Raw genomic sequence first — 21,366 nt, 5'->3', positions numbered from 1 at the left:
CCAATGGGGCTTATTGACTTGAATCGATAGGGGTAGACAACATCGCGGTGCTTTTAGGATTAATAAATATACAACGCCTTTGATGTGTGGAATATCTTTGATGCCCCCCCACCTCCCTCCGAGTGTTCCCGATTCCATTCTGGGGGGCAAGAGGGCCGCAGTGCAATAATACCTGCGCTCCCCACTTCCCTCCCCATCTTCTGTCTGCAACAGCTGGAGCCCTCCCCCCCACTTACTGCTTTGGGGGAAAGGCAAATCACAGCTGGAGACTCTGTTGAGTCTGTGCGGTTGTTTCAATTAAATAGTGACCCAGTGACAAGGTTCAAGGGACTCGGCACATGCCCAGGGGCACCCTTGTTTGCATTTGACCCGATGGGTATTTTCTGTGTCCTAGGAAGTGCCTCCCCCCACTCCCCACTTAAGAAAGTGAGCCAGATATGTATTTTTTTTTCTTTCTTTCTCTCAGCTTGGATCTTGTCCTTCGCTGGGCCCCGATACAAATGAGCAACTCAGGAATATTGAAAGTTTCCAGCGCTTTCGTTACAGAATCGCGCCAGCAAAGCCCCCAGGGTTTCCCCTCCTCCCACCCACCCTCCCTCGGCCATTCATGGAGACGAGAGATCCAGATCGTTCCAAGACTTTTTATTAAATCCCCCGTTGACGCAAGACGTACAGTTGCAACTTTGCGTTGTCGCGACAGAAAGGTGGAGCGACCTGGGAGGGTGCTAAAAGACCGCTGAGTTTCACTTCCCAAGCCACCGGCCACAGCCGTGGGGCAAAGGAAGGTAGGGGAGGGCCGTGTCTCTCTGGCGGGGGGGGGGTCCCTTAGTCCAATCTTCCAGGTCTTGGAAAGACGGTCCCTCCCGGTCTCCGCTGCCATTGTTCGTACTGTTGAGGGGGGCCTTCTTGATCAAAAATAGAGGGGGAATGCACCACGGTGCCCACGCTCGGACCTCGCCAGTAGGGCTAATTCATACTGCTGGATACAAGGCTGCTTGCTGCACAAAGAGAAGTAGAAATAAAACAGAAGAGCCTCTTTAGAATAAGGCAGCAAAAGCCGGCTCCCAGGTGTTGTTTTTTTTGGGGGGGGTGTTGGGTTTTTTTTTCTTCCCATGATCTACACCCTGCTTGGGGCAAAACGCGGCAGAGGGGCTTGCAGTGAGGAACTGGAGAGGGCAGCTCTAATGAAACGAGTCGTTTTAGTTGAGCGTTAAGGGGAGAAGCGGTTTGTTGTTAGCTGCGAAGTCGTGTCCGATCCATCGCGACCCCATGGATGACGTTCCTCCAGGCCTTCCTGTCCTCTACCATCTTCTGGAGTCCCTTTAAGCTCACGCCTACGGCTTCAGTGACTCCATCCAGCCACCTCATTCTCCGTCGTCCCCTTCTTCTCTTGCCCTCAATCTTTCCCAACGTTAGGCTCTTCTCCAGTGAGTCCTTCCTTCTCATTAGGTGGCCAAAGGATTTGAGTTTCCGCTTCAGGATCTGGCCTTCTAAAGAAGCGGTTTAGTTAATCCAATAGGGAGTGAAAGCGACGGAATGCCGGGTCAGATCAGCTGCCAAATAAAGTGCACTGTAGCCTCTGGATTTATTTTGTGTTCTGTTATCTAGACAGCCTCAGGACTGCAATCTTAAAGGGTGTTTTTTTTCCTATTTGGATGGCGGTTCCATATTTAATACCTCCCATGGAAAGAGCCCCACTCTTAAAAGGCATGCATTTCTGGAGCCGGGATGCCCTGGCAGCCGAGAAGACTTAAGAACCACCCACCACCACCACAAGGCTTCCTCTGATTATGTTGCTGTTATAGAAGCACAGATGGTACAAGCATCACAGCACAGACTGCACCACAACAGAAAGAGGGCCATCACGCCATACTACAGCAGCGCGACTCGCGGCTCGCTCGTTGTGAACAGAGAGGCACAGATTCTGAGAGATTTTGGGGGAGGGGGGCGGAGGGGAGGGCGCTAAGTCTCCCCGAGTTTCTCGGCTGGAAATCCGAACTTGCCAGAGTGTGTGTGTGTGTGTGTGTAAGATGCACAGTCACTCATTCGTCTTCACCGCACAAGCTGGCGAGACCGTGGAAGCCTGTGTGGTGCTGGCTCTGGGGAAGGGGTCCATACCTGTCCCTCTTCTGCACCCTTCTCTTGACACTGGAGCAAAACACACAGACACACACGGCGTATACACACACACACACGTGTTGTGCTTTGGGCCACTCTCGGCGGACTGACCTGGGGTGGGAGAAGTGTCGGGACTCACCGTCCTCAGCAGGACTTCCTGGTTATCAGCCAGAGCCTGCTTAGCCAAGTAACGTTCCCTTTTGATCTTGACTTCCAGGGACGCGGGGATGTCCGGCACCAGCCAGTCAATCAGGCGCAAGCAGGAGAAGACGACGTGCTGGAAAGAGAAAGAGGGAGAGAGAAGACCCCACCCCCAATCCCAGGATCATCAGCCCTTACGACCACCTGGCCAGGTAAGCCAACCCCACGCTCTCTTTTGGAAATGAAACTTTGACAGAAAGAGAAGGGCTGCCCCAAATCCCGATATCGGGGTCTTTTCGATTCCCAAGTCAGCTCCCCCGGGTAGAGAAAACTTAGCAACTGTGTTCTTTCGCAAAAGAGCGGACAATCAGTATTTGCCCAGATTGACAGGAGGGTCTGACATTGGAACACGACCTTGCCTTGGCAAATGGCAGCTGAGATCCACCAAATTTCACCTCTACTTGGATAAAAACAGCAACAACAACAGAGGGTTCTCAGAGATATTATTCAACCGAATAAATCCTGGTAAATAAAGGGGATAGTTTTCAGTTGCAGGAGGGGGGCTTTCTGAGAGAAACGAACCTGGGCTGGAACTTTTGGCCAAACCCCGGTTATACGCTGAGAAACCTCAGGCGTTACATCTGGAACGGTCATGAGAATTCCCGTCCAACTAAATAAGCAGGATCGAAATCTACCTTAAACGGATCGTTGTACTCCATTCATGCCTTTTATTTTTAAGCGGGCAGAAGGTTTGAGCCAAGGGATACGCTGATGCGATCCTCGGGAAATGAGGTGCTCTTAAGTAATACCAAATGGTGAACATCACCGAAGGATTAACTTTTGGAAAGGCCTGTTTTCCTTTGACCTAAGCTGGGCCTTGCTTGCTCCCAGTAGGCCACGGCTGCTGAGTGCCACGCGGTAGTTCTCTACTCAGACTCCGTCCATAAAAATGTCTGGCTCTCACCTCAAAGGCGATGATGAAGCCCAGGCGAATGGCCAGGAGCTTCCAGTAGAACAGGGTGTAGCTCCCGTGAGCATCGCGGAAGGCTTTGTACCTGTGGAGGGGCCACCATGGCAGATCAGCATCAAGGGGTGGGGGCAAGGCCTAGCCACGATCGCTGGCGACGGAGGCCCTCCGCTCACCTGCACATGGTATGGTTGCCGTGCACGTAAGCGGGTGGGGAGTAAGCCAGGGTGAAGTTCACGTAGCCACGGAGATGGCTGTCATACTCATATTGGTAGAGGATTCGTGGCAGGAAGTCCGAGGTGAAGGCAATGAGAAAGGCCTGGGGATATAAACAGGCAGGAGTGGCTGTCATTGGGGAGGGGGGGGCTTTCTGCTGTTTCACTCATAGCCCCAGAGAAGGTACGGACACCCACCCCCCCACATTCCCCCAGCAAAGGGATCTCGGAAGCTGCCGGTCGGTGGGGAAACAGCTTGAGGCTCTCTGCCGCTTCGTCTCGACTCACGTTGACCACGACGGAGATTTGCGCCAAGACCTCGAGGAGGAAGAACCATACGCCGATGTCCTGGGCCCGCTCAGCCACAGGTCGGCGGTACTCGCAGACAAATTTCTGGGCGTCCAGACGGATCTCGACCCAGTTGTTGAGCAGGGCGAAGAGTGGGGCCAGTGGGAAAGCGGCCACAAAAATGGTGATGAAGCCAAACTGGAGCACTAAAAGAAAGAAGAGGCCACGTTCGCTGTCACTCTTTTGCAGAACCGCGAGCAATCCCCGGGGCGACGGGAGGAACAAGGCTCGTGGTCTGCAAGACTGACCCGATGATCCTTTGGGGGGCTGGGGAGGGGGTGCTCTACCTTTCTTACCTCTGCATGTCATACTAGGACGTTTGGGTGACCAAACGTTCAGGGTGAGGAAGAACTGGAAAGGATTCAGTTATCCGAAAAGATACGAAGTCTTAACGAAAGCGGAACATCCAATATAATTGGACTCCCTTTCCTGGAAAGCTATCTTTTGGACGTGGGGAGGCTGGACAAGTCTGCTGCCCACCACTTCATTAGCGTAGCTCTCGATCTCTGGAGAGCCACTTGTAGAAAGGATCTCCAAGTCTCACTGGATCAAGGGATGGCCTGAATCTAAACCCCGGGAGCTGACTCCTCTTCTCCCCGTCTGCTCACCCATCTCCAGGTACTCCTCAAAGAGGCCTTCACATTCAATCAGTTCATAGTCTTCCTCCCACCGCTTGGGCTCCTGGCAGATCTGACCCCCTCGCACCTTGGCCAGCTTCCTTTTCTGGTGCCAAGCCTTCAGCTTGCTGCAGGGAAAGAAACGGGACGCTTGGGTCCGGCTGTCCCCTCCGCTCGGGAAATGCCACTCAATTTACTGGCGCTCCTTTGACCAACCCCTACCCCCCACCCCCGGTTTCTCTGCCCTGTCCCAAGAAGGCAACTCACGGGACGAAGAACTCCTGGACGTTGCTGACCATCTGCTTCCCAACCATGATGACGAACAGCTGCTGGGCCAATTCAATGAGACACCCGCCAGGACCGCACTGCAGGAGGAGAGGTGTGTGTGTGGGGAAACACGCCTGCACCTGCGGCATTTGCAAGTCACCTCTGTACAGTGGGGACAGCCGTGACGGGAGCCTCGGCGGTGGCGGTGCAGCAAAAGAAAATGCATAGGCGTGGCGTGGCTCGGCCCAATTCTTTGAGGAGTGGCTGTCGGTGCCCGGCGTGCGCAAGGACCCCGCTGCTGCCGCCTTATACTTACATCTTCGTTCCTCATGCCGAGAAGCTGTCCGTATTGACCAGGGTAGCCCACAAACCTGCTGGGAAAAAGGGGAAGGCGTTGAAAAGAATGGAAAGTCAGGTCCAGCTCAGAGGATAGGAAACCCGAGTTCTTGTCCGTAGGTGTGTGTTTTGCGTTAGGAGCCCAACTCTGGACCAGCGCAGGCTTTCGATGGGGAGAGAGTCACGATTTGGCTAATCAGGTGGGAGGCGAACGGGGGTCTCTGTTCAAGAGGAAGGCCCCAGCTGAACTCAGAGGCTCCTCCTCTCTCGTTGTGTGAGAAGGGCTAGAAGATTGCGCGCGGACCTCCACCCCTTCCCGCCCCCAAGCGGAAACCTTTTCGCTGCGTCCCGTACCTGCCTTTGAAGAAAGCCACGTAGAAAGGAGACGAGTAGAAGTTCACAAACTGGAAGATGAAGACTTTGAAGGTGAAGGCGTCCTCGTGCTGCGTTTGAGTCCGGTGCATTTCTGCAAGGAGAAGCAGAGCGGGGTGGGTGGGGTGAAGGAGGGCAAGCCGGATCGAGAATAGACGCCAACGGAATCGGCCGGAGTTCTGATCGGTCTCTTTTCCAGCGACGGGAAGGCCCCCTCCCGATAATCAGCGGGAAAAGTTCCAATTCTGAGAAAGGGTGGTTTTGTTTTGTTTTCCACCCCCCCTCCCCACAATTTCCCAAATGACCTGGAAAGGAGGTTTTGCGTTTCTTTTAAAAAGTGCGACGTCCTGGCCTCGTTGGCTACCTTTGGCAGAACGATGGGAGTCTCCCACTCACCCCATCTGGTAAGTTTCTCGGCCAAGGAGGTGTAGACCTGGCTCATGAGAAGGATGAGCACCAGGTTCACCATGGAGCTGCTGATGTTCGCAATGTTGCTTGCCTGCAGGAAGAGAGGGGAAGAGGCCCCATTTCGCCCCGTTTTCTCTTCTCTCAACACTCTCCTCCCACGGGAGGGGCGTGTTTTGCCCTAGCCTTTTGAACTTTCGGGGTACCCCGGCTAGCACTGCAATAAAGATGCGTAAAAACAAACAGCTGAAAGCTTTCAAGGTAATATTTACACAGAAAGTAATTTCAGACCACCGTAACTTAGGTGTGTTGAGGACCACCAACGGCAAGGGCAGAAGGCAGGTGAAAGCTTCTCTTTCTACTACTGCTATGGTTGTCTTAGGAGCCGTGTATTAGATCCGGGGTCTTCAAACCTGACCTTTTTACGACTCGTGGTCTTCAACTCCCAGAATTATTCAGCCAGAAGTCCACAAGTCCTAAAAGGGCCAAGTCTGAAGACCCCGGATCTAAGCCTGTGGTTTCATCAAAATGGCCAACTGAGGAATTCTGGGAGTTGAAGTCCACAAGTCCTAAAAGGGCCAAGTCTGAAGACCCCGGATCTAAGCCTGTGGTTTCATCAAAATGGCCAACTGAGGAATTCTGGGAGTTGAAGTCCACAAGTCCTAAAAGGGCCAGGTTTGAAGACCCTGGATCTAAGCCTGTGGTTTCATCAAAATGGCCAACTGAGGAATTCTGGGAGTTTAAGTCCACAAGTCCTAAAAGGGCCAAGTCTGAAGACCCCTGGTCTGGATCCAAGCCTGCGGTTTCATCAAAATGGCCGACTGAGGAATTCTGGGAGTTGAAGTCCTAAAAGGGCCAAGTTTGAAGACCCCTGGATTAGAGTGCTAGCGAACTGGACTGTGGACCATTTAAAACTCAGCTCTGTCTCCCCCGATGCTTTTTCTCTGTGCCAACAGAAAGAGGAACTGCCCACAGTTCTGTTCTCCGTGAAACCCTAGATCTGGAGAAAGGGTATGGAATATCTCTGGGGAGGCCCAAAGGAATCTCGAGGGAGGAGGAGGAGGTCCAAGCAGGGCCAGCAGCGCAGCCCTCACCTGCGTCATCAGAACCCTGTTTCCAGTGTGGTACATTGCAGTGCTGACAATCCCACGATACATGATCACCGACACCAAGAAGATCATCACCACGCAGAGCTGAGGAGGAACCAAGAGACGAGAGAGAGGAGCACCAGGGCTTCAGGACGGGGATCTCTTTCTCTCCTCCCCCCCCTCTCCCCATGGCAATAGCCCCTCACCATGATGACAATAGCCATGGACCCGGTCAGGATTCGTGATAGCCGGTCACGCTCAGGGAAAGAGGGCTCCTTCAGGCCCGTGATGGGGTTCTGTTCCAGGCAAGGGGCCATAGCAGCAAACTCTGGGCGAGGACGCTCCTAGGGTCAGGCAAGAGAAAGTGGGAGAGGAAAGGGGTAAAAAAAAATGAGGGTGGGAACGAACGAGGAAGTGACCTTGTTGAACTCAATGGGAGGTTTGGTGTTGGTTTGTATTTTGTGCCCGGCAAGTGCCTGGAAGGTTGCCTGCCGTTTTCTTGGCAAGATTTCGGAGGTGGCTTGCCCTTGCCTGCTTCTTCGGGCTGAGAGAGAGAGAGCGACTGGCCCAAGATTGCCAGTCGCGCCTAGGGCAGGACTAGAACTCCCGGTCTCGTAACATGGTGCCTTAAGCACTACATCATACAGGCTCTCTCAGCGGGAGTTATTGCCCGTTAGGCGAGGGTGGTGACTTCCGCCTGGTCTTAACTAGGAGCTGATTTGTGATCGGTATCCCTCCCCGGCGTTATTCTGCTCTTCTACCGGCCTTATCGGTAACAGAATTGGATGCCTTTCGGCAAGGCAATGGTTCAGCTGGGCAGAATTACAGCTTCGTTGGTTGAGTCAACCTCTTACTGTCTTCGGTAAACTGGCCCGGCAATGCCTGCTGGCCACCCAACGATGAAAGGCGAAACGTAATTCGTATGAATCGTCGCCTCAGTCTTGTGTTCGGTGTGACGGGTTCCAAGTGGCAGAGCAGGAGAAGGAAAGAACGACGGCCGGCTGGCTTGGCCTCCCCGGTGGGCAGAGCGAGCGGGAAAGGGGTGGGGGAAAGAACGCTTGCCTCCTCCTCTTGGAAGTCCATGCAGTCCCAGTGGTGAGCCAGAGTGGCGTTCCTCCGTTTCCAATACTCCAGGAACGTCACAGCCCAGAAGGACATGAAAATGCTGAAGAAAACCGTCCCCGGATGGTCAAAGAGGTACCCAAGCTGTGGAGAGGGAGACACAGAATTGGGGGAAAGAAAAAAAAAAACTAGAGGATTGGCGAGCGGCTGAGGGACGAGCAGATTTGACCTGGGAGGATCCATCCTGCTTTTTACCGCAATCTCAGGATTCGCCCCAAAGCGTCTAATTCTGGGGGCTTGGGATCCTTTGGAAGGGGGTTTGCCTCCTTGTTGCAGTGGTTCCCTGTGGGATACCGAGCAAATGAACGAGGAATGGGGAGAAGAAAACAAGAAAAAAAAACAAAACACCACCCCAAGCTGCTGATATAGCTGGATAATTGTTCCCATTTTATACACACGGAGCAGCCGGATCGCCTGTGCCCTCTGGCATCTGCACCGAGGTGGGACTTAAAGTGGTTTCCGTGTGTCCGTCTCAGGAACCAGTGGATCTCAGATCTTCTCCCTTGCTCTCCTTAAGGAAAATCTCTCCCCTCCCACACACCCACCCAAATCGGTGAGGCGACAAGGAAGCCATGCTCCCCCTCAGCTATGCCCCCTCCCCGGAAGGTAAGGGAATTCCCCCCTTGCCTTTGCCATGGGGCAGATCTCGGAGAGGTTCCAGTTGCCGCAAGTGTCACACAGAGGGCACATGAGGAATTCTCCCCCACTCTTGCAGACCTCTTTCCTGGAAAGGGGGGGGGAAGAGAAGAGGAGGAAACCTTTGGAGCCTCGTTCCCCCCTCTCAACTTAAAGGGGCCCGCCTAGTTCAGGATTCTGCTCTCAAGGGGATCTCTCCAGGAGGACTCTTAACAGATGCTCTGGGGCTCAGAGGTAGACTGCCCTTCAAGCTGTAGGCTGCGTAACGGTAGATTGGGCCAAGTCACTTAGAAAGTGCAGGAAGAGTTTTGCATTGGGCCCAGATCTTTCTTCTACCGGTTAAGTGTGCCCTGCTCCAACCTCGTGCCGTGCGCAGGGGCAGGCTTCAGGCACGGGCCCTACGTCCTCTAGGAAGAGCCTCGCGAACAGCGATTTTCCATGAACAAAACGGTGCTCGATACATTTGATAAACAAGTGCTCATTTTGGACAAGGAAGTAAACAACTTGCAGGAGAAAGATGTGACTCTCCCATGTCCACTCCTGGCAGCCTCGTTTTCCTTCCCTGCCCACCCAGTCTCACCGGCGTCCTTCCACACTCACGCTGGCACGTTCCTGTCCAGGGCGAAGAAGCCAGCGAGGAACACAAAGCTGCCAGTGGCTGCGGCTGGGATCAGCCAGGCTGTGTAGAAGCCTGCAAATAAGAGAAGAGAAGGAGGTCATGAAGAGTCCCCCACCCCCCACCCCCACTTTTCCCCACCCAGAGAAGGTAATCATGCTGCACAGGTTCTGGCCAGGCTGAAAACACTTGGGGAAGAATCGATTCGCACATATGTTTAATTTGCTTTTGGGTGAAACCGCTTCAGGCGTGTCTCGCCGTAGACTAAACCATAATTTTAAGGATGAGCTGAGATCGCACAATGCCACGACGTGGCCCGCATAGTACGCTGAGCTTGTCGATCAGAAGGTCGGCAGTTTGGCGGGTCGAATCCCGAGTGCCGCGTAGCAGAGGGAGCGCCTGTTACTCGTCCCAGCTTCTGCCAACCTAGCAGTTCGAAAGCACGTAAAAATGCAAGTAGAAAAATAGGGACCGCTACGGTGGGAAGGTAACAGCGTTCCGTGTGCCTTTGGTGTCTAGTCATCCTGGCCACATGACCACGGAGACTTCCTCGGATGAGCGCTGGCTCTTCGGCTTTGAAACGGAGATGAGCACCGGCCCCTAGAGTCGGAAACGACTAGCACGCATGTGCGGGGGAACCTTTACCTTTACCTAAAGTTAAAATGCATCGTGTGCCAATGAAATGCCAGTTGTGCTCTTGTACCCGACCTCGCTAAGGGTCCGTGCAACATACTCTGGGGTCTTAAAGCAGGGGTCTTCCAACATGGCCCTTTGATGACTTGTGGACTTCAACTCCCAGAATTCACGTGCCTGGCTGAGGAATTCTGGGAGCTGAAGTCCACAAGTCATCAAAGGGCCAAGTTGGAAGACCCCCGCCTTAAAGGCAAGTTGTTCCCAGAGTTTGCTCAAAACCTGATCCATGTTTTATGCTCTGGAAGGGGAGGGGGGGGTTTACATTGGGCAAGGGAAGCAAGACTTCCCCCAGTCCTATGGATGTGTCTCACCTAGCCAGGCGAAGTAGATGGCCACCTTCTCTCCAAAGTACTCCCGGATGTGGTCAAGTGGTTGATACTTGTACCAGCAGGCCCACCGGGCCCAAAAACGGTACAGGATCTGCCGTGGGTTCAGCTCTTCGCTCAGCACCTCAAAGTCCGGGAGCTCATAGGGGCCCTAGAGAGAGAGAGAGAGATTGAGGGGATACCCATCGTCCACAAGGCAAGGAGGTCAAATCCCCAAAGAGACCTTGGCAGGGCTTTTAAAATGCTGGATCCGGAATACGAAACCCAGTAAAAAAACTGATGCCAAACAACTTCTCCCTAAAAAAAAAAAAAAACAGAACCAAATTTTGCCCGACGTTGGAAAAATGAAAACTTACCAGCTGAAGGAGTGCTAATTTAGAAAACTCTACAGAAATGGATAGATTGGCTTTAAAGATGAAAGAGAAAGAAGACTCGGGGTACTTTAGAACAGGGGGATAGAAAAAACGAGTTGGAGAGAAAGGCATTCGCAACAGAGATATATTTTGGAATGGAGAAGATGGATCGATTATATTCAGAATAAATACGGGACTAGAAAGTTTCGTTTAGTACATGAATAAGTATTAGTATTATATGATGTATTACTAATTAGGTTATTTAGTTATTTAGTTATGTTAAGAGGAGTTAAGGCGCGATAGAATCTATTGTGTCTTTTTTTAGTTGGTTAGCATATTTTAGCTTAAGTTGGTTAAAGTTGATACCCTGGGAAGCTCTGGGAAGTCAGGGGGGGGAGGGGGAGGGAGGAAGTTTATGTTTTTAAAAATGTGTTTTAAAACTTTTCAATAAAAAAAGAAAAAAGAAAAATGAGTTGGAGAGAAAGGCGTGTGATCTGTAATTTTGACTGTATATTAACAAGAAGGAGGCTATTGAGTGATTCATTAACATAGAGTTTATGATAATGAACTAAATCTATTATTGTCTGTTAAACATATGAACCCAGACATTAGGCTGTTTGCTAAATATTGAAAATGTTATTTGGAAAAAACCTAATCCTAACCCTGACCCCACCTTATTCCTAACCATATATATATATTCCTAACCATATATATATATATCTCCCCTTGCAGAAAGCTAACAGAGCGAGAGAGATCCTGTGGCTCAAGAGGTAAATACACTACCTAATATGCAATCAGCCCAGGTTCGAATCTCAGAAGGGTATGGCTGACTGATGAAAACTAATGAGTTAGAAATGCATTTCAGTCTCCCTTAATTCTTTGTTAGTAATTTACACAAATATATGGACTGTCCGGTGTGACTACAGCCTGTTCGATGGCCTTCAAGATAGGCTGAAAACAGGAAATAAAGATTTGCCCCATGTTTGGGGCCTAGCAAGGTAATCTAAATAGTTAACATTTGACACACAAACACACACACACACATATACATACATACATACATACATATACATATACATATGTGTATATGTGTATGTATATGTATATATATGTGTATGTAATGTATGTATGTATGTATGAATGAATGAGTGGCAGGGGCCATTTTCCTTTGTGGATAACAGGCAGGAAGGAGAGCCCTTCCTTGACCAATAACTGCGCTGGGGCCAAAGAGGCAGGACTTCTGAGTCGAGATGGACCCGGCCCTTCTGGGCTCGACCTCTCTGCTTTACTGCTCTGCTGCCTGCCGGGAAGCCTCCGTGACACACTTACCTCGTGCAGTGGGAAAGCAGCAGAATAGACCCCTTCGTTCAGCAGACGGTCGATGCCTATTTCAGCGTGCTTCCGTTTCCCGTAAATCGTCCGTGCCAAGATTTCATACACCTGCAGGTGGTATTAACTGGTCATGCACCGGGACACAGAAAGCCAGAACAAGAACTGCACACGCACGCACGCACATGCACACACGCAGAAGCGCGCGCACACACAGAGGAAAGCGGGGTGGCTGTGGCAGTGTTTGGCCACCTCCAAAGAAAGCGTGCCAAGGTTGGCCTCATCTGCTTTTCCCCTAAGAGGGCTTACGATGCGATGCCTTTGCGTATTGGTGAAGTAGGAGTCATGCAAATCGCTGCCCAGGAACCTGGAAAAGAGAGCAGCAGATTGAAGCCGACACCCGACATAAAATGTCCTTCAAAGGCCAAAGGGGCTTGGTGTAGGGGGGTGCAAGACACCGGCTTTGACGGAACCTGCGCTCTCTCCAGCAATCCTTCCCTCCTCATTTCGGGCGAAGGAAAACCCTAATGAAGAGAACGATCAACCTTCCCGTTCGCCATCCAGGCACGCTTGCTCTCACTCACCTGTCGAGCTTGGACTTGCGGAAGGCACAGGTGAAGTAGTCCACAGGCTTGTTAGGCACCCTCTGATCCATGAGGTTGGGGATGCGCAGCTTCCAAAGCAGGTCGGCGGAACTATTTCTGTCTGGGTTGGGGTGAGCCTGGCAAAGGAAGAGCAGGTCGGGAGGTCCCAGGTGTCGGGACAGGGAGGAAGCCGAGCTCCTGTACCGCACTCCGAAACACCACACAAAAAATAGCCCAGGACTTACTTGAAGAGGCGCTCGCATGCACAGCTCCTCGGCGTAATACACCAGCACCTCCCAGGGCGTGCTCAGCTTCAGGTAGTGGATGCTCTTGTGTTTGCTCTGGGTCTCCTCCTGTAAAAGCAACCCACTGGGTTGGGGGAGGGCGGGTCGCGAAGAAAAGGAGGGGGCGGGGGACACCCCAAGCAAGCATTCCAGGAGCCCCAATTGCAACCCAGCACTTTTCTGCACGATGATGAGAGTGGACCTCTGCCAAGCACTTGGGTCAGTTCCACTTCAGTGCGAAGGAACGTCAGGACTGAGATGATATTTCTGCCAAATACCAACGGTGTCTAGACAGTCTCTGATGCCAACGTGGCACTTCCCGTATTACTGCCACCCAGGGCGGCGGGGGTGGGGCGCCTTTCCAAGCCCAGAGACCTTTGCTGCAGAGACCACACCTTCTCCATCAAGAGGCCGGCGTTCCGCAGATTTTTGAAGAATTTCCGCTTCCACCTCTCGTGCCGCCCGTAGCATTGGTCCCAGCCACCTCTTGCGCCTGCTGCCGCCCCCGCCTCGCCCTGACGGTGCGGCTGTTTGCCACGTCTCCTCTTGGTATTGGGACAGGCTTTCTCCTCCCAAACCAGCACAAAGTCTGCAAGCCAACCGGACGGGCATTTTTGAACCTTCGTCCAAAAAAGCTTCCACGACGGGCTACGTTATTATCAAACGGAACCGCGAGCGTTCTGAGTTCTCACGGGGCGATTTGCCACACGTTTTTCCCAGGTGCCTGCCCCTTTGCCCCGGGGCAGTTTATCTCGGGCATTTGCAAAAGAGCTGCTGGGAAGGGGTCCCGTTTCATCAAGGATTTCTGCTTTGGCCAAATCATCCGGGTGAACTCGGGAACAAAAAAAAAACATACCCCACATTCCCTCTGCTGGACTCTCGTGTGCTTGCGCTGAGGAAGGGTTCATTTGGGACAGCATCCGAGGTCTCTCCCACCCCTACCCCCAGATCTGTCCATTTATGCCACCAAGAAGTAGAAATACTCACCGATCTTCGTTTTCCCATCTCTGAAGTAATTTCCTCTGGGGCTTTTGGAAGAATCATAACCATCTCTGCCATCAATATAGACCGTATCGTCCTCTTCCGCATCCTGCCAATAAGAAGGTCGAGTGAGACCAGATGGGTATAGACAGAGGAGTTTGGGACGCCTCAGGGGCCAGCTGATGCTCTGGGTTGGAAAACATGACCGCCAGGCTGGAGAGTACCCCTCTCCCACATTAGAGGCTGTATTTTAAGAGATCTTAGCAGCGTGGACCACAATTTTGGTGCGTGTCTCCCCTCTCTTTGTCTGCTTGCTTATGAACCCAGTGCTGCACCAGAGGCTCCTGTTTTGGGGTGATTGGTTGTGCCCACCCATCACAAAGCCTGGTCTGGCATCACAGAATGCATCGCCATGGCAAGGACGCAGTTACCAAGCCCTCCCTTTTCTCTACACGGCCTCCACGGAGACTCGGCACCTCGATCGTTTCAGGGTCCCGAATGCCATCGCACGCTTGCCGTCCTACAGCTCTTGCCCTCTCAACTCCCCGTGTTTTATTTGCACGGCGACAGATCACACGCCGGGCCAGCCGATCAAGCTTTAAAGGGGCTCCTGGGGAATTGGGATCTGCCCCTTGTCCTCTTGTGGAAACTTTTCACGGGTCGCCTCCTGAGGGAGGGCTCACCCGAGCATGCACAGAGTGCTTTCGCCCGCCGACGCCACCGTGACCAGATCCCACAGCCATCCCTGAGCAAAACGATCCTGGCAAGACGGAAAGTCCTTTTTTTTTAACAACAAAGGCTCAGTCGGATCCCATCGTTTCTCTTCGAAATTCGCTCTGCCCGTCTACTTACGAAGCTACTGGCAGAGGTCCCGTTTCGAACGGCTCCGGCATCGCTGAAGTGGGGCCCGGAGCAGCCCTGGGACACGCTGAGCAGGAGGCTGGCATCGGGCGGACTCAGAGCAGACGCTTTCTTGCGGATCATGGTCTTTTGGCAAGAGAAGGAAGCTCCGAGACTGGCTTTCTTTTTCCCGTCAGCTCTTGGCCATGCGTGGAGGGGGAGGCCAGGAGAGGAGCCCAACAAGGGAAGGTGCTGTTGTTGCAGTTGGGGGGGCTCTTCCACCCTGCTCTCAGCTCATCCCTGGGACCTGCTGTGGAGGTGCCTGTCCAGCATCTTCTGAGGGGGGAGCAAAGCGGTGGCGTTGTTGTCCGTGTACCTACAACAGTCCCCTTCCTTGGTGAAGGGGGGCAGCTGTGAGGCTCCCTCCTACCCGCCTGCCCACCTGCCTTCCAGGGCAGGTCCCCGTGATGCCGCCTGCCTGCGTAGCTATGGAAATCAGCGAGAGCTGCTGCTTCCCAGCTTTTTTCCCAGGCTGGCTCTGCGGGGCTGGAGGAGGAGGAGGAGGAGGAGGGAGGGAGGGGCTGCACAGCAGCAGCGGGCCGGAAGCCATCGCCAAGAAATTGGCCAGCCAGTTTCTCTGCCCAGGACACAGAATGCCCTTCTGCTCTTCAGCAGTCAGAGGGACATTATGTGGCAACGCGCGGCGAGCTTTCCTCCCCTTTGGATGTAAATGAGGTTGTTTGGTGGGCTGCTGAAGAGGAGAGGAGACTTGAAAACCAAACCCCGGATTCTCGCCTTTTTTCAGCCAAACGACTTCCCTTTAGACTTTTCCTCTTTGGGGTTTGCGTGTGTGCGCGTGCGCCTATCCATTATTGTCCTGCTGGAGCATCATCGCAAGACGCACAGAATCCAGCCGTGAATCACTGCCAATAACTGCTTTGGCCTGACGCTTAGCTTCCACAGGACATTGGCACCTACTTGAGGAGGAAGGGAGGCTGCACAAAAGGTTTGCTCTCAAATAGGGCTTGGGTAAGGAAGGGAAAAAAACGCCCGGTTCTTTTTAAGCGTTTCGCCAATCCTGAACCTCCTGCGAAACCCATCCGGGAGAACCTCAAGAGGATATTCTGTTCTGTTGTCTTTTTTTTTGCTTGTGCAAAGCCTCACCAGACAGCTCTGAAGATGGGCCGATAACCAGGAGGAGGACTGCAGCCTGCAATCCAGAAGCCCTGCTCTCAAATATTAACACCGCTGCTTTGAGAAGCAGGCCCGGCAGGCAAGTTGATTTGCTTGCCGAGGAGTGGAAGGCCGAGAAGCCCCCATCCATTTCAGATGCATCAGCCTCGCGCGAAGGGAAATCTGGCAGAGCGAAGGCTGTGACGGTGCTGCGCCGTTCTGACTTGAAGGGAAGCGACTCCTTCCTGACCAGGCCTGGGGGCTCCGACTGTCTCTCTCTCCCCCGACTGCAAAGATGTGCATCTGGCACGCCGGGCTACGTTTTGGCCAGAGACGCAATTGGAATCGCCGCACCAAGAACAGTGCTTGCATTGCTGAGAGAAGAGCAGGTGGCTTTGGTCAGACTCAAGTGTCCCCCACCCTTGTCATCACGCCTGTGGCCCAAGAGTGAGCTGCAGGGACTTAAGAGTGCCTAAACATCAGACCGAGCCTTAAACAAACGCTTTTTTTAAAAACAAATTTATTCCACTTTCTTCCTGAACAGCGGAGCCTGCGCTGAGAAGTCAGCAACAAACAGAACAGCAAGAGGGCAATCAGTAAGAAACCCAAGGTTCATGTGATTGTGCCACAAGCGAGTGCAAACATAATCAACCCTGTTGCAGAGGAAGACTACGTGGTTCCTACACAGGTAGTCCTCAGCTTAAAACCACAATTTATGTTGCTAACTGAAACATTTGCCCAGTGAGCTTTTGCAACCTTTCTCGCTACAGTTGTCCAGCGAGCCACTTTTGCAACTGTTCAGTTGGTAACACGGCTCTTTTAAGCGAATTTGGCTTCCTCCATCGATTTGGCTTGTCGGAACGTGGGAAAAAGGGGATCCACGACTCCAGGACACTGCCAACCGTCGTAAACGCGAACCAGTTGCAAAGTGTCCGAATTTGGATCGTGCGACCAATGGGATGCTGCGACGGTTGGGGGTGTGAAAAATGGTCCTAAGTCATCTTTTTTTTTCAGCGACGTAACTTTGAGCAGTCGCTAAATGACCCGCTGTGTCTGTATACGTGCACATTTAGAGAGACGTACAGCGTCTAAATTCAAAATAATTTATTAACCCCCTTGCATGAAGACAGTGGGAAAAAGGGACCAAATGCGGACAGCAAAAAGGTTCGTTGAATGTTGACTTGCTTATGACAACCTCCGGAAAAGAGGTGGAAGTTTTTTGGGGGCATCGTGGCCAGAGAGAATTCAGAGCTGAAAAGCCTCCCTTTTTCCCCCCAAGCAGATCAGACCCAATTCTACTCTTGCCTGGCAAGAGAATCCAGCACGAATCCTGCAAAAACTCTTGGGAGCCTCACCGCCCCTTTCTGTCCTCTCTGCCTCCTTGGTGCACTTTTACCACCGAGGGAAGCCAGAATTCAGCCCAAGGGGTTTCCCTGCCAGCAGATCCAAAGATTGGGGTTTTACAGGCCGTTCAGAGCCATCAAGCAAGTTGTGCTGAAATGAATCCCTTGCAGGAGAATGAGGATTTCACGGAGCCAGCGCTTCCGGGATGGCAGGGCTCGGCCCTGGGGGGACCAAGCCAGCAGCCACCTGGTCCTGCCTCCAGAGGTGCTCAGCGAGCCTGTTCAAGAGATGGGCCACCTCAGCCAGGCCAGCGTATCCGTCCGAGTGCCGCTCGCCGACACTCTTGGTCCGCAAAATCGGCAAACCCCAGGTGTGGGAGAAAGCCGCCAGGTCCGATTCCGTCACATCCGTGTGGGCAAACTGGTCGAACCTGGAGACAGTTGGGTCAAGGAAGCTGAACGACCAAGCACTAAAGAGGGAACAGTCCAAGCCGACCTCGGCCTAAGCCAATTCTTCAGCTCGGGACTGGGCTACGGGAACTACGGGTGTTCCGCCCGTTTTGGGCCTTGCAACGATTGCCAAGTGTTTTAACCTAGCGTGTTTGGAAGGGCTATTTCTGTTACGTTGCAAGATCCCTTCGATCGAGGAGAGGCTGCAGGAAGAAGAAAAAGACGGGCACTGTGAAAAAGCATCACGTTTCTGGAAAAAAAAAAAGGAACAAATCTACAAAAAGAGGCAGAAGGATACTTTGTGCCCACCACCATCCGGACCACATCCTTGGTCCCGTCTGTCACGCGAGAGATTTGCTGAGGGAGGTCGAGAAAGGAGGCGCGATCCGTGAAGGAAAACAAGAAGAGGACGGCGTCCGCTTTCTCTCGGCAGGCCTGCAGGGAAGGGAAGAAAAAAATGGGAGGGCTCCCAACTCGGAAAGGGAACGGGTGTGTCCGTGTGGCCTTGTCACACACACACACACACACACACACACACCCCATCCCTATCCTTCCAAGAATGCTGCTGGGCCCCGAAGCTGCCCCCCCTCCCAGCCACCTCTCCGCGGACCGACTCACGGGTAAAATGTGGTCAAACTTCCTCAGCAATGCTTCGCCGCAGTCCCAGAAGGAGAACCTGAAGAAGACCACCCGGTTGCTCTCCCGCAGTTTGGCTGGCCAATAGACCAGGCTGGTCTGGATCCCTGGGAAAAAGCTGTTTTAGCTGGAGCCGGCCGGGGGGGACGTGACTCCCAGGAAACCCCCCCCCCGCCTCCTGAGAGGGTCCGGGGCTGCCACCTCGCAGAAGGCAGGGTCCCCCACTCTCTGCCCAGCCCGGGGTGTGTGTGTCCTGTGAGATGGTCTCACGAGGTCGATGGATCGTTAAGGTGCTTCCAAGTGAAAAGGCATCACGCAGAGATGCAATCATATGAAGCTTTATTTAACGATAGATTAGATAGAAAGCTAGCATAGCATAACTGGAACAGAACAAGAAGCAGAAGCAGAAGCAGAAACAGAACAAAGAACAGTCCCTTGAGCAGAGGTATTTATGGGGGGTCTCAGCCCCTCCCTAACCATAAAACTCTCTCACCAATGGGGTTGCAGGGGTCTGGGAGCCCTGACTCATCAGTGGAAGCAAAGAAGCCTCTTTGCTCCCATCTGATGACCTTTTTGGGTAACTGCCAATGGCTGGCACAAAAACATCTAACAGGTCCTCAGCTTGGCTTCTTTAAGACTGGTGGACTTCAACTCCCAGAATTCCTGGCTGAGGAATTCTGGGAGTTGAAGTCCACCAGTCTTAAAGGGGCCGAGGCTGAAGACCCCTGCTTTAGGCCAGTGGACCCCCAACCTTTTGGGTACCAGGCATCGCTTCCACGGGGGAGAGGTTTTTCCGCGGACCCCACGGGCCTCCCCTTTGCTTTTTTTTGGGGGGTGGCGAGGAAGGGGAAGCGGGGTCACCTGTGGTCTCGTGATGCATCGGGGGCGGCTCCAGCCCGGCCAGCTTGGCCACCAGCGCCGTCTTCCCCACGCCGCTCTTGCCGGAGACGAAGACCTTGTAGGCGGCTACGTCGGCGGCCGCGGGCGGAGCCAGCACCGGCCTCTCGATCAGCCCTGCCCAGGGAGGAGGAGCCCCTTCAGAAGACCGGCCGGCCGGGCTCCCTCCACCCCGAGCCCCGGCTGAGCTTCCCGCCCGAGCGACCTCACCGAAAGTCCGGCGCTGGCTCCGGCGCAGCAGCGCGCCCATGTACGCTCTGCCCTCCTCCGTGCCGGCCCAGTCCCCGTCGTCGAGCACGGAGCCCGGCCGGACCGTCGTCGCCATCACTTTCCCCCGCAAGGGCCACCCCGATCCAGACGCGCTTCTGCCCCGGGTTGGCGGAGAGGCGGCGCTAGGACCCAGCGCGGACGCTTCCTTTCTCCTGGCGGATGCCCGGATCGGCCGCTGGCTTCTTCCGCCAGGCCGGCGCGGCTCCGCCCCCCCCTCCGGCATTCCCGGAAGTATCCGAGGGAGCCCGGGCTGGCTTGGAGGGGGGGGTCAGCTTCCCCCGGCGCCCTCCTTGTACGGGGCTGGGCTGTCGCCCCTTCGGGAAGGCCGGCCGTCCTGCCAGGAGGGCGCAGCGGCCAACTTTTTTATTATTATTATTATTATTATTATTATTATTATTATTATTATTATTATTATTATTATTCCCATTTATATCCCGCCCTTCTCCGAAGACTCAGGGCGGCTTACAATCTAAGAAGCACAAATCAAATGTGCTTAGCAACAGCCTTCAACCTTGGTTAGCTTTGCTGTGGCTTAACTGAGCCTGCAAATTCAGAAACATGGATTAAACATTTTGAGCAAACAAGCCCTCGCACGGCTTTTGAAATTATTTATTTATTGTATTTATTTATTTTAATCCCATTTATATCCCCGCCCTTCTCCGAAGACTCAGGGCAGCTTACAATCTAAGAAGCACAAATCAAATGTGCTTAGCAATAGCCTTCATTCTATGTATATGCCTGTTTATTATTAGGGCTTTCGTCCGTACCCCCCCAAGCGGCATTATTACAAAGTTTTTAAAATGTTTTAATTTTTAATTGTTTAGTTTAGAGCCTTGGTGGAGCAGTGGGCTAATGCCTCCTTAAGTAACACCAGCTGCCTGCAATTAGTGCACGTTCGAGTCCCACCAGGCTCAAGGTTGGCTCAGCCTTCCATCCTTCCCAGGTAGGTCAAATGAGGACCCAGATTGTTGGGGGCAATTAAGCTGACTTTGTAATAATGCCGCTTGGGGGGGTGAAAGCCCTAATAAGCAGGCATATACATAGAATGAAGGCTACTGCTAAGCTTGTAAGCCGCCCTGAGTCTTCGGAGAAGGGCGGGATATAAATGGAATTAAAATAAATAAATAAATTTATTTTGGGGCTGTTTATTTAATTTCTTTTAACTTTTGTATTGTTGTTTTTATTGTTGTTAGCCGCCCTGAGTCCTTCGGGAGATAGGGCGGCATAATAAGTCCCAAAAATAAATAAATAAAATAAATAAATAAAGTCAGCTTATTGCCCCCAACAATCTGGGTCCTCATTTTACCTACCTCGGAAGGATGGAAGGCTGAGTGTGTTTTTGTGTGTGTGTGTGTATGGGGGGGGGGACTTTCAGTGTCCTGCCAAACTGCTCCTACAAGGGCCTCAAAATAGCCCTGCAATCTTGGCAGCCGCCCGGGAAGCTTCCAAGTGAAGCCTTCTCTTTGCTGGGAAAGAAAAAGAAAGGGTGGCTGCCAGGAGCACACCCTCTCCCGCCCCCACCTTGCCGTTCGTCATGAGGCATCCCCCCCCCCCACTCAACTGACCGGAAGCAAAAAAATGAGAAATGGGCAGATATATGCCCCCTCGTCTGAAATTGCAGGAACTCGCTGAAGCCTTGGCCCTTTCAAGTGGGATGCGTTGGGCGCTGCCAATCAAGCCAGGGGTCTGCCCAACAGCCTGGCCTCACCCGGCTTCTTTCGCAGAGTGGGTCAGGTGGCTGATAGCAAGTGTGCTCAGCTGTTGCCCCCCCCCAAAAAAAATCCTCATTTGGGGCTGTGAACTAACCCAAAGCAACAAGAGCCCTCCTGGGTCTCTAACCTACGTGTGACTCTCCATCCTGTAAAGCAGACATGTCAAACACAAGGCCCGGGGGCCGGATTCGGCCCGCGAAGTGGTTTCATGTGGCCCGCGAAGCCATCCTGGAAACAGTGAGGGAAC

General features: G+C 53.0%; 2 protein-coding genes across 5 annotated transcripts; both read right to left on the bottom strand.

Moving 5' to 3' along the window:
- Positions 1-633: 633 nt before the first annotated feature.
- Positions 634-15,065, bottom strand: LOC308675727 (anoctamin-7-like). Its single transcript, XM_081341247.1, has 23 exons — positions 14,651-15,065; positions 13,805-13,907; positions 13,213-13,406; positions 12,779-12,886; positions 12,534-12,670; positions 12,259-12,316; positions 11,950-12,060; positions 10,253-10,418; positions 9,233-9,323; positions 8,624-8,720; positions 7,937-8,080; positions 7,081-7,218; positions 6,881-6,979; positions 5,778-5,880; positions 5,364-5,475; positions 4,990-5,044; positions 4,674-4,771; positions 4,398-4,534; positions 3,730-3,935; positions 3,403-3,545; positions 3,224-3,314; positions 2,230-2,395; positions 634-998 (listed from the first exon to the last, which is right to left on the bottom strand). The coding sequence occupies exons 1-23, from the start codon at positions 14,780-14,782 to the stop codon at positions 967-969; spliced, it is 2,721 nt and encodes a 906-aa protein (XP_081197373.1). The 5' UTR covers positions 14,783-15,065; the 3' UTR covers positions 634-966.
- A 1,835-nt stretch (positions 15,066-16,900) lies between these two features.
- Positions 16,901-19,667, bottom strand: CPLANE2 (ciliogenesis and planar polarity effector complex subunit 2). 4 transcript variants are annotated; one of them, XM_081341595.1, is made up of 5 exons: positions 19,348-19,667; positions 19,102-19,254; positions 18,223-18,347; positions 17,903-18,039; positions 16,901-17,585 (listed from the first exon to the last, which is right to left on the bottom strand). In XM_081341595.1, the coding sequence occupies exons 1-5, from the start codon at positions 19,628-19,630 to the stop codon at positions 17,339-17,341; spliced, it is 945 nt and encodes a 314-aa protein (XP_081197721.1). In that variant the 5' UTR covers positions 19,631-19,667; the 3' UTR covers positions 16,901-17,338. The 4 variants fall into 4 exon arrangements, with proteins under 4 accessions (XP_081197721.1, XP_081197723.1, XP_081197720.1 ...); XM_081341597.1 differs by having other exon boundaries at positions 19,102-19,236; positions 19,378-19,667; XM_081341594.1 differs by having other exon boundaries at positions 19,102-19,667.
- Between the last annotated feature and the right edge of the window lie 1,699 nt (positions 19,668-21,366).

Source organism: Vipera berus, assembly GCF_964194415.1.
Source record: "Vipera berus genome assembly, chromosome: 17".
NCBI lineage: Eukaryota > Metazoa > Chordata > Lepidosauria > Squamata > Viperidae > Vipera > Vipera berus.
This window is presented reverse-complemented; position numbering and strand designations above follow the sequence as displayed.

Coding starts and splice junctions, on each gene's coding strand:
- LOC308675727 (XM_081341247.1), bottom strand. CDS start 14,782: ATGATCCGCAAGAAAGCGTCTGCTCTGAGTCCGCCCGATGCCAGCCTC. Junction 7,219..7,936: donor TGGACTTCCAAGAGGAGGAG/GCAAGCGTTCTT, acceptor GCCTGACCCTAG/GAGCGTCCTCGCCCAGAGTT. Junction 5,881..6,880: donor ACAGGGTTCTGATGACGCAG/GTGAGGGCTGCG, acceptor CTCTTCCTGCAG/GCAAGCAACATTGCGAACAT.
- CPLANE2 (XM_081341594.1), bottom strand. CDS start 19,630: ATGCCGGAGGGGGGGGCGGAGCCGCGCCGGCCTGGCGGAAGAAGCCAG. Junction 18,348..19,101: donor GATGCATCACGAGACCACAG/GTGACCCCGCTT, acceptor GCTTTTTCCCAG/GGATCCAGACCAGCCTGGTC. Junction 18,040..18,222: donor AGTTTGACCACATTTTACCC/GTGAGTCGGTCC, acceptor CCTTCCCTGCAG/GCCTGCCGAGAGAAAGCGGA.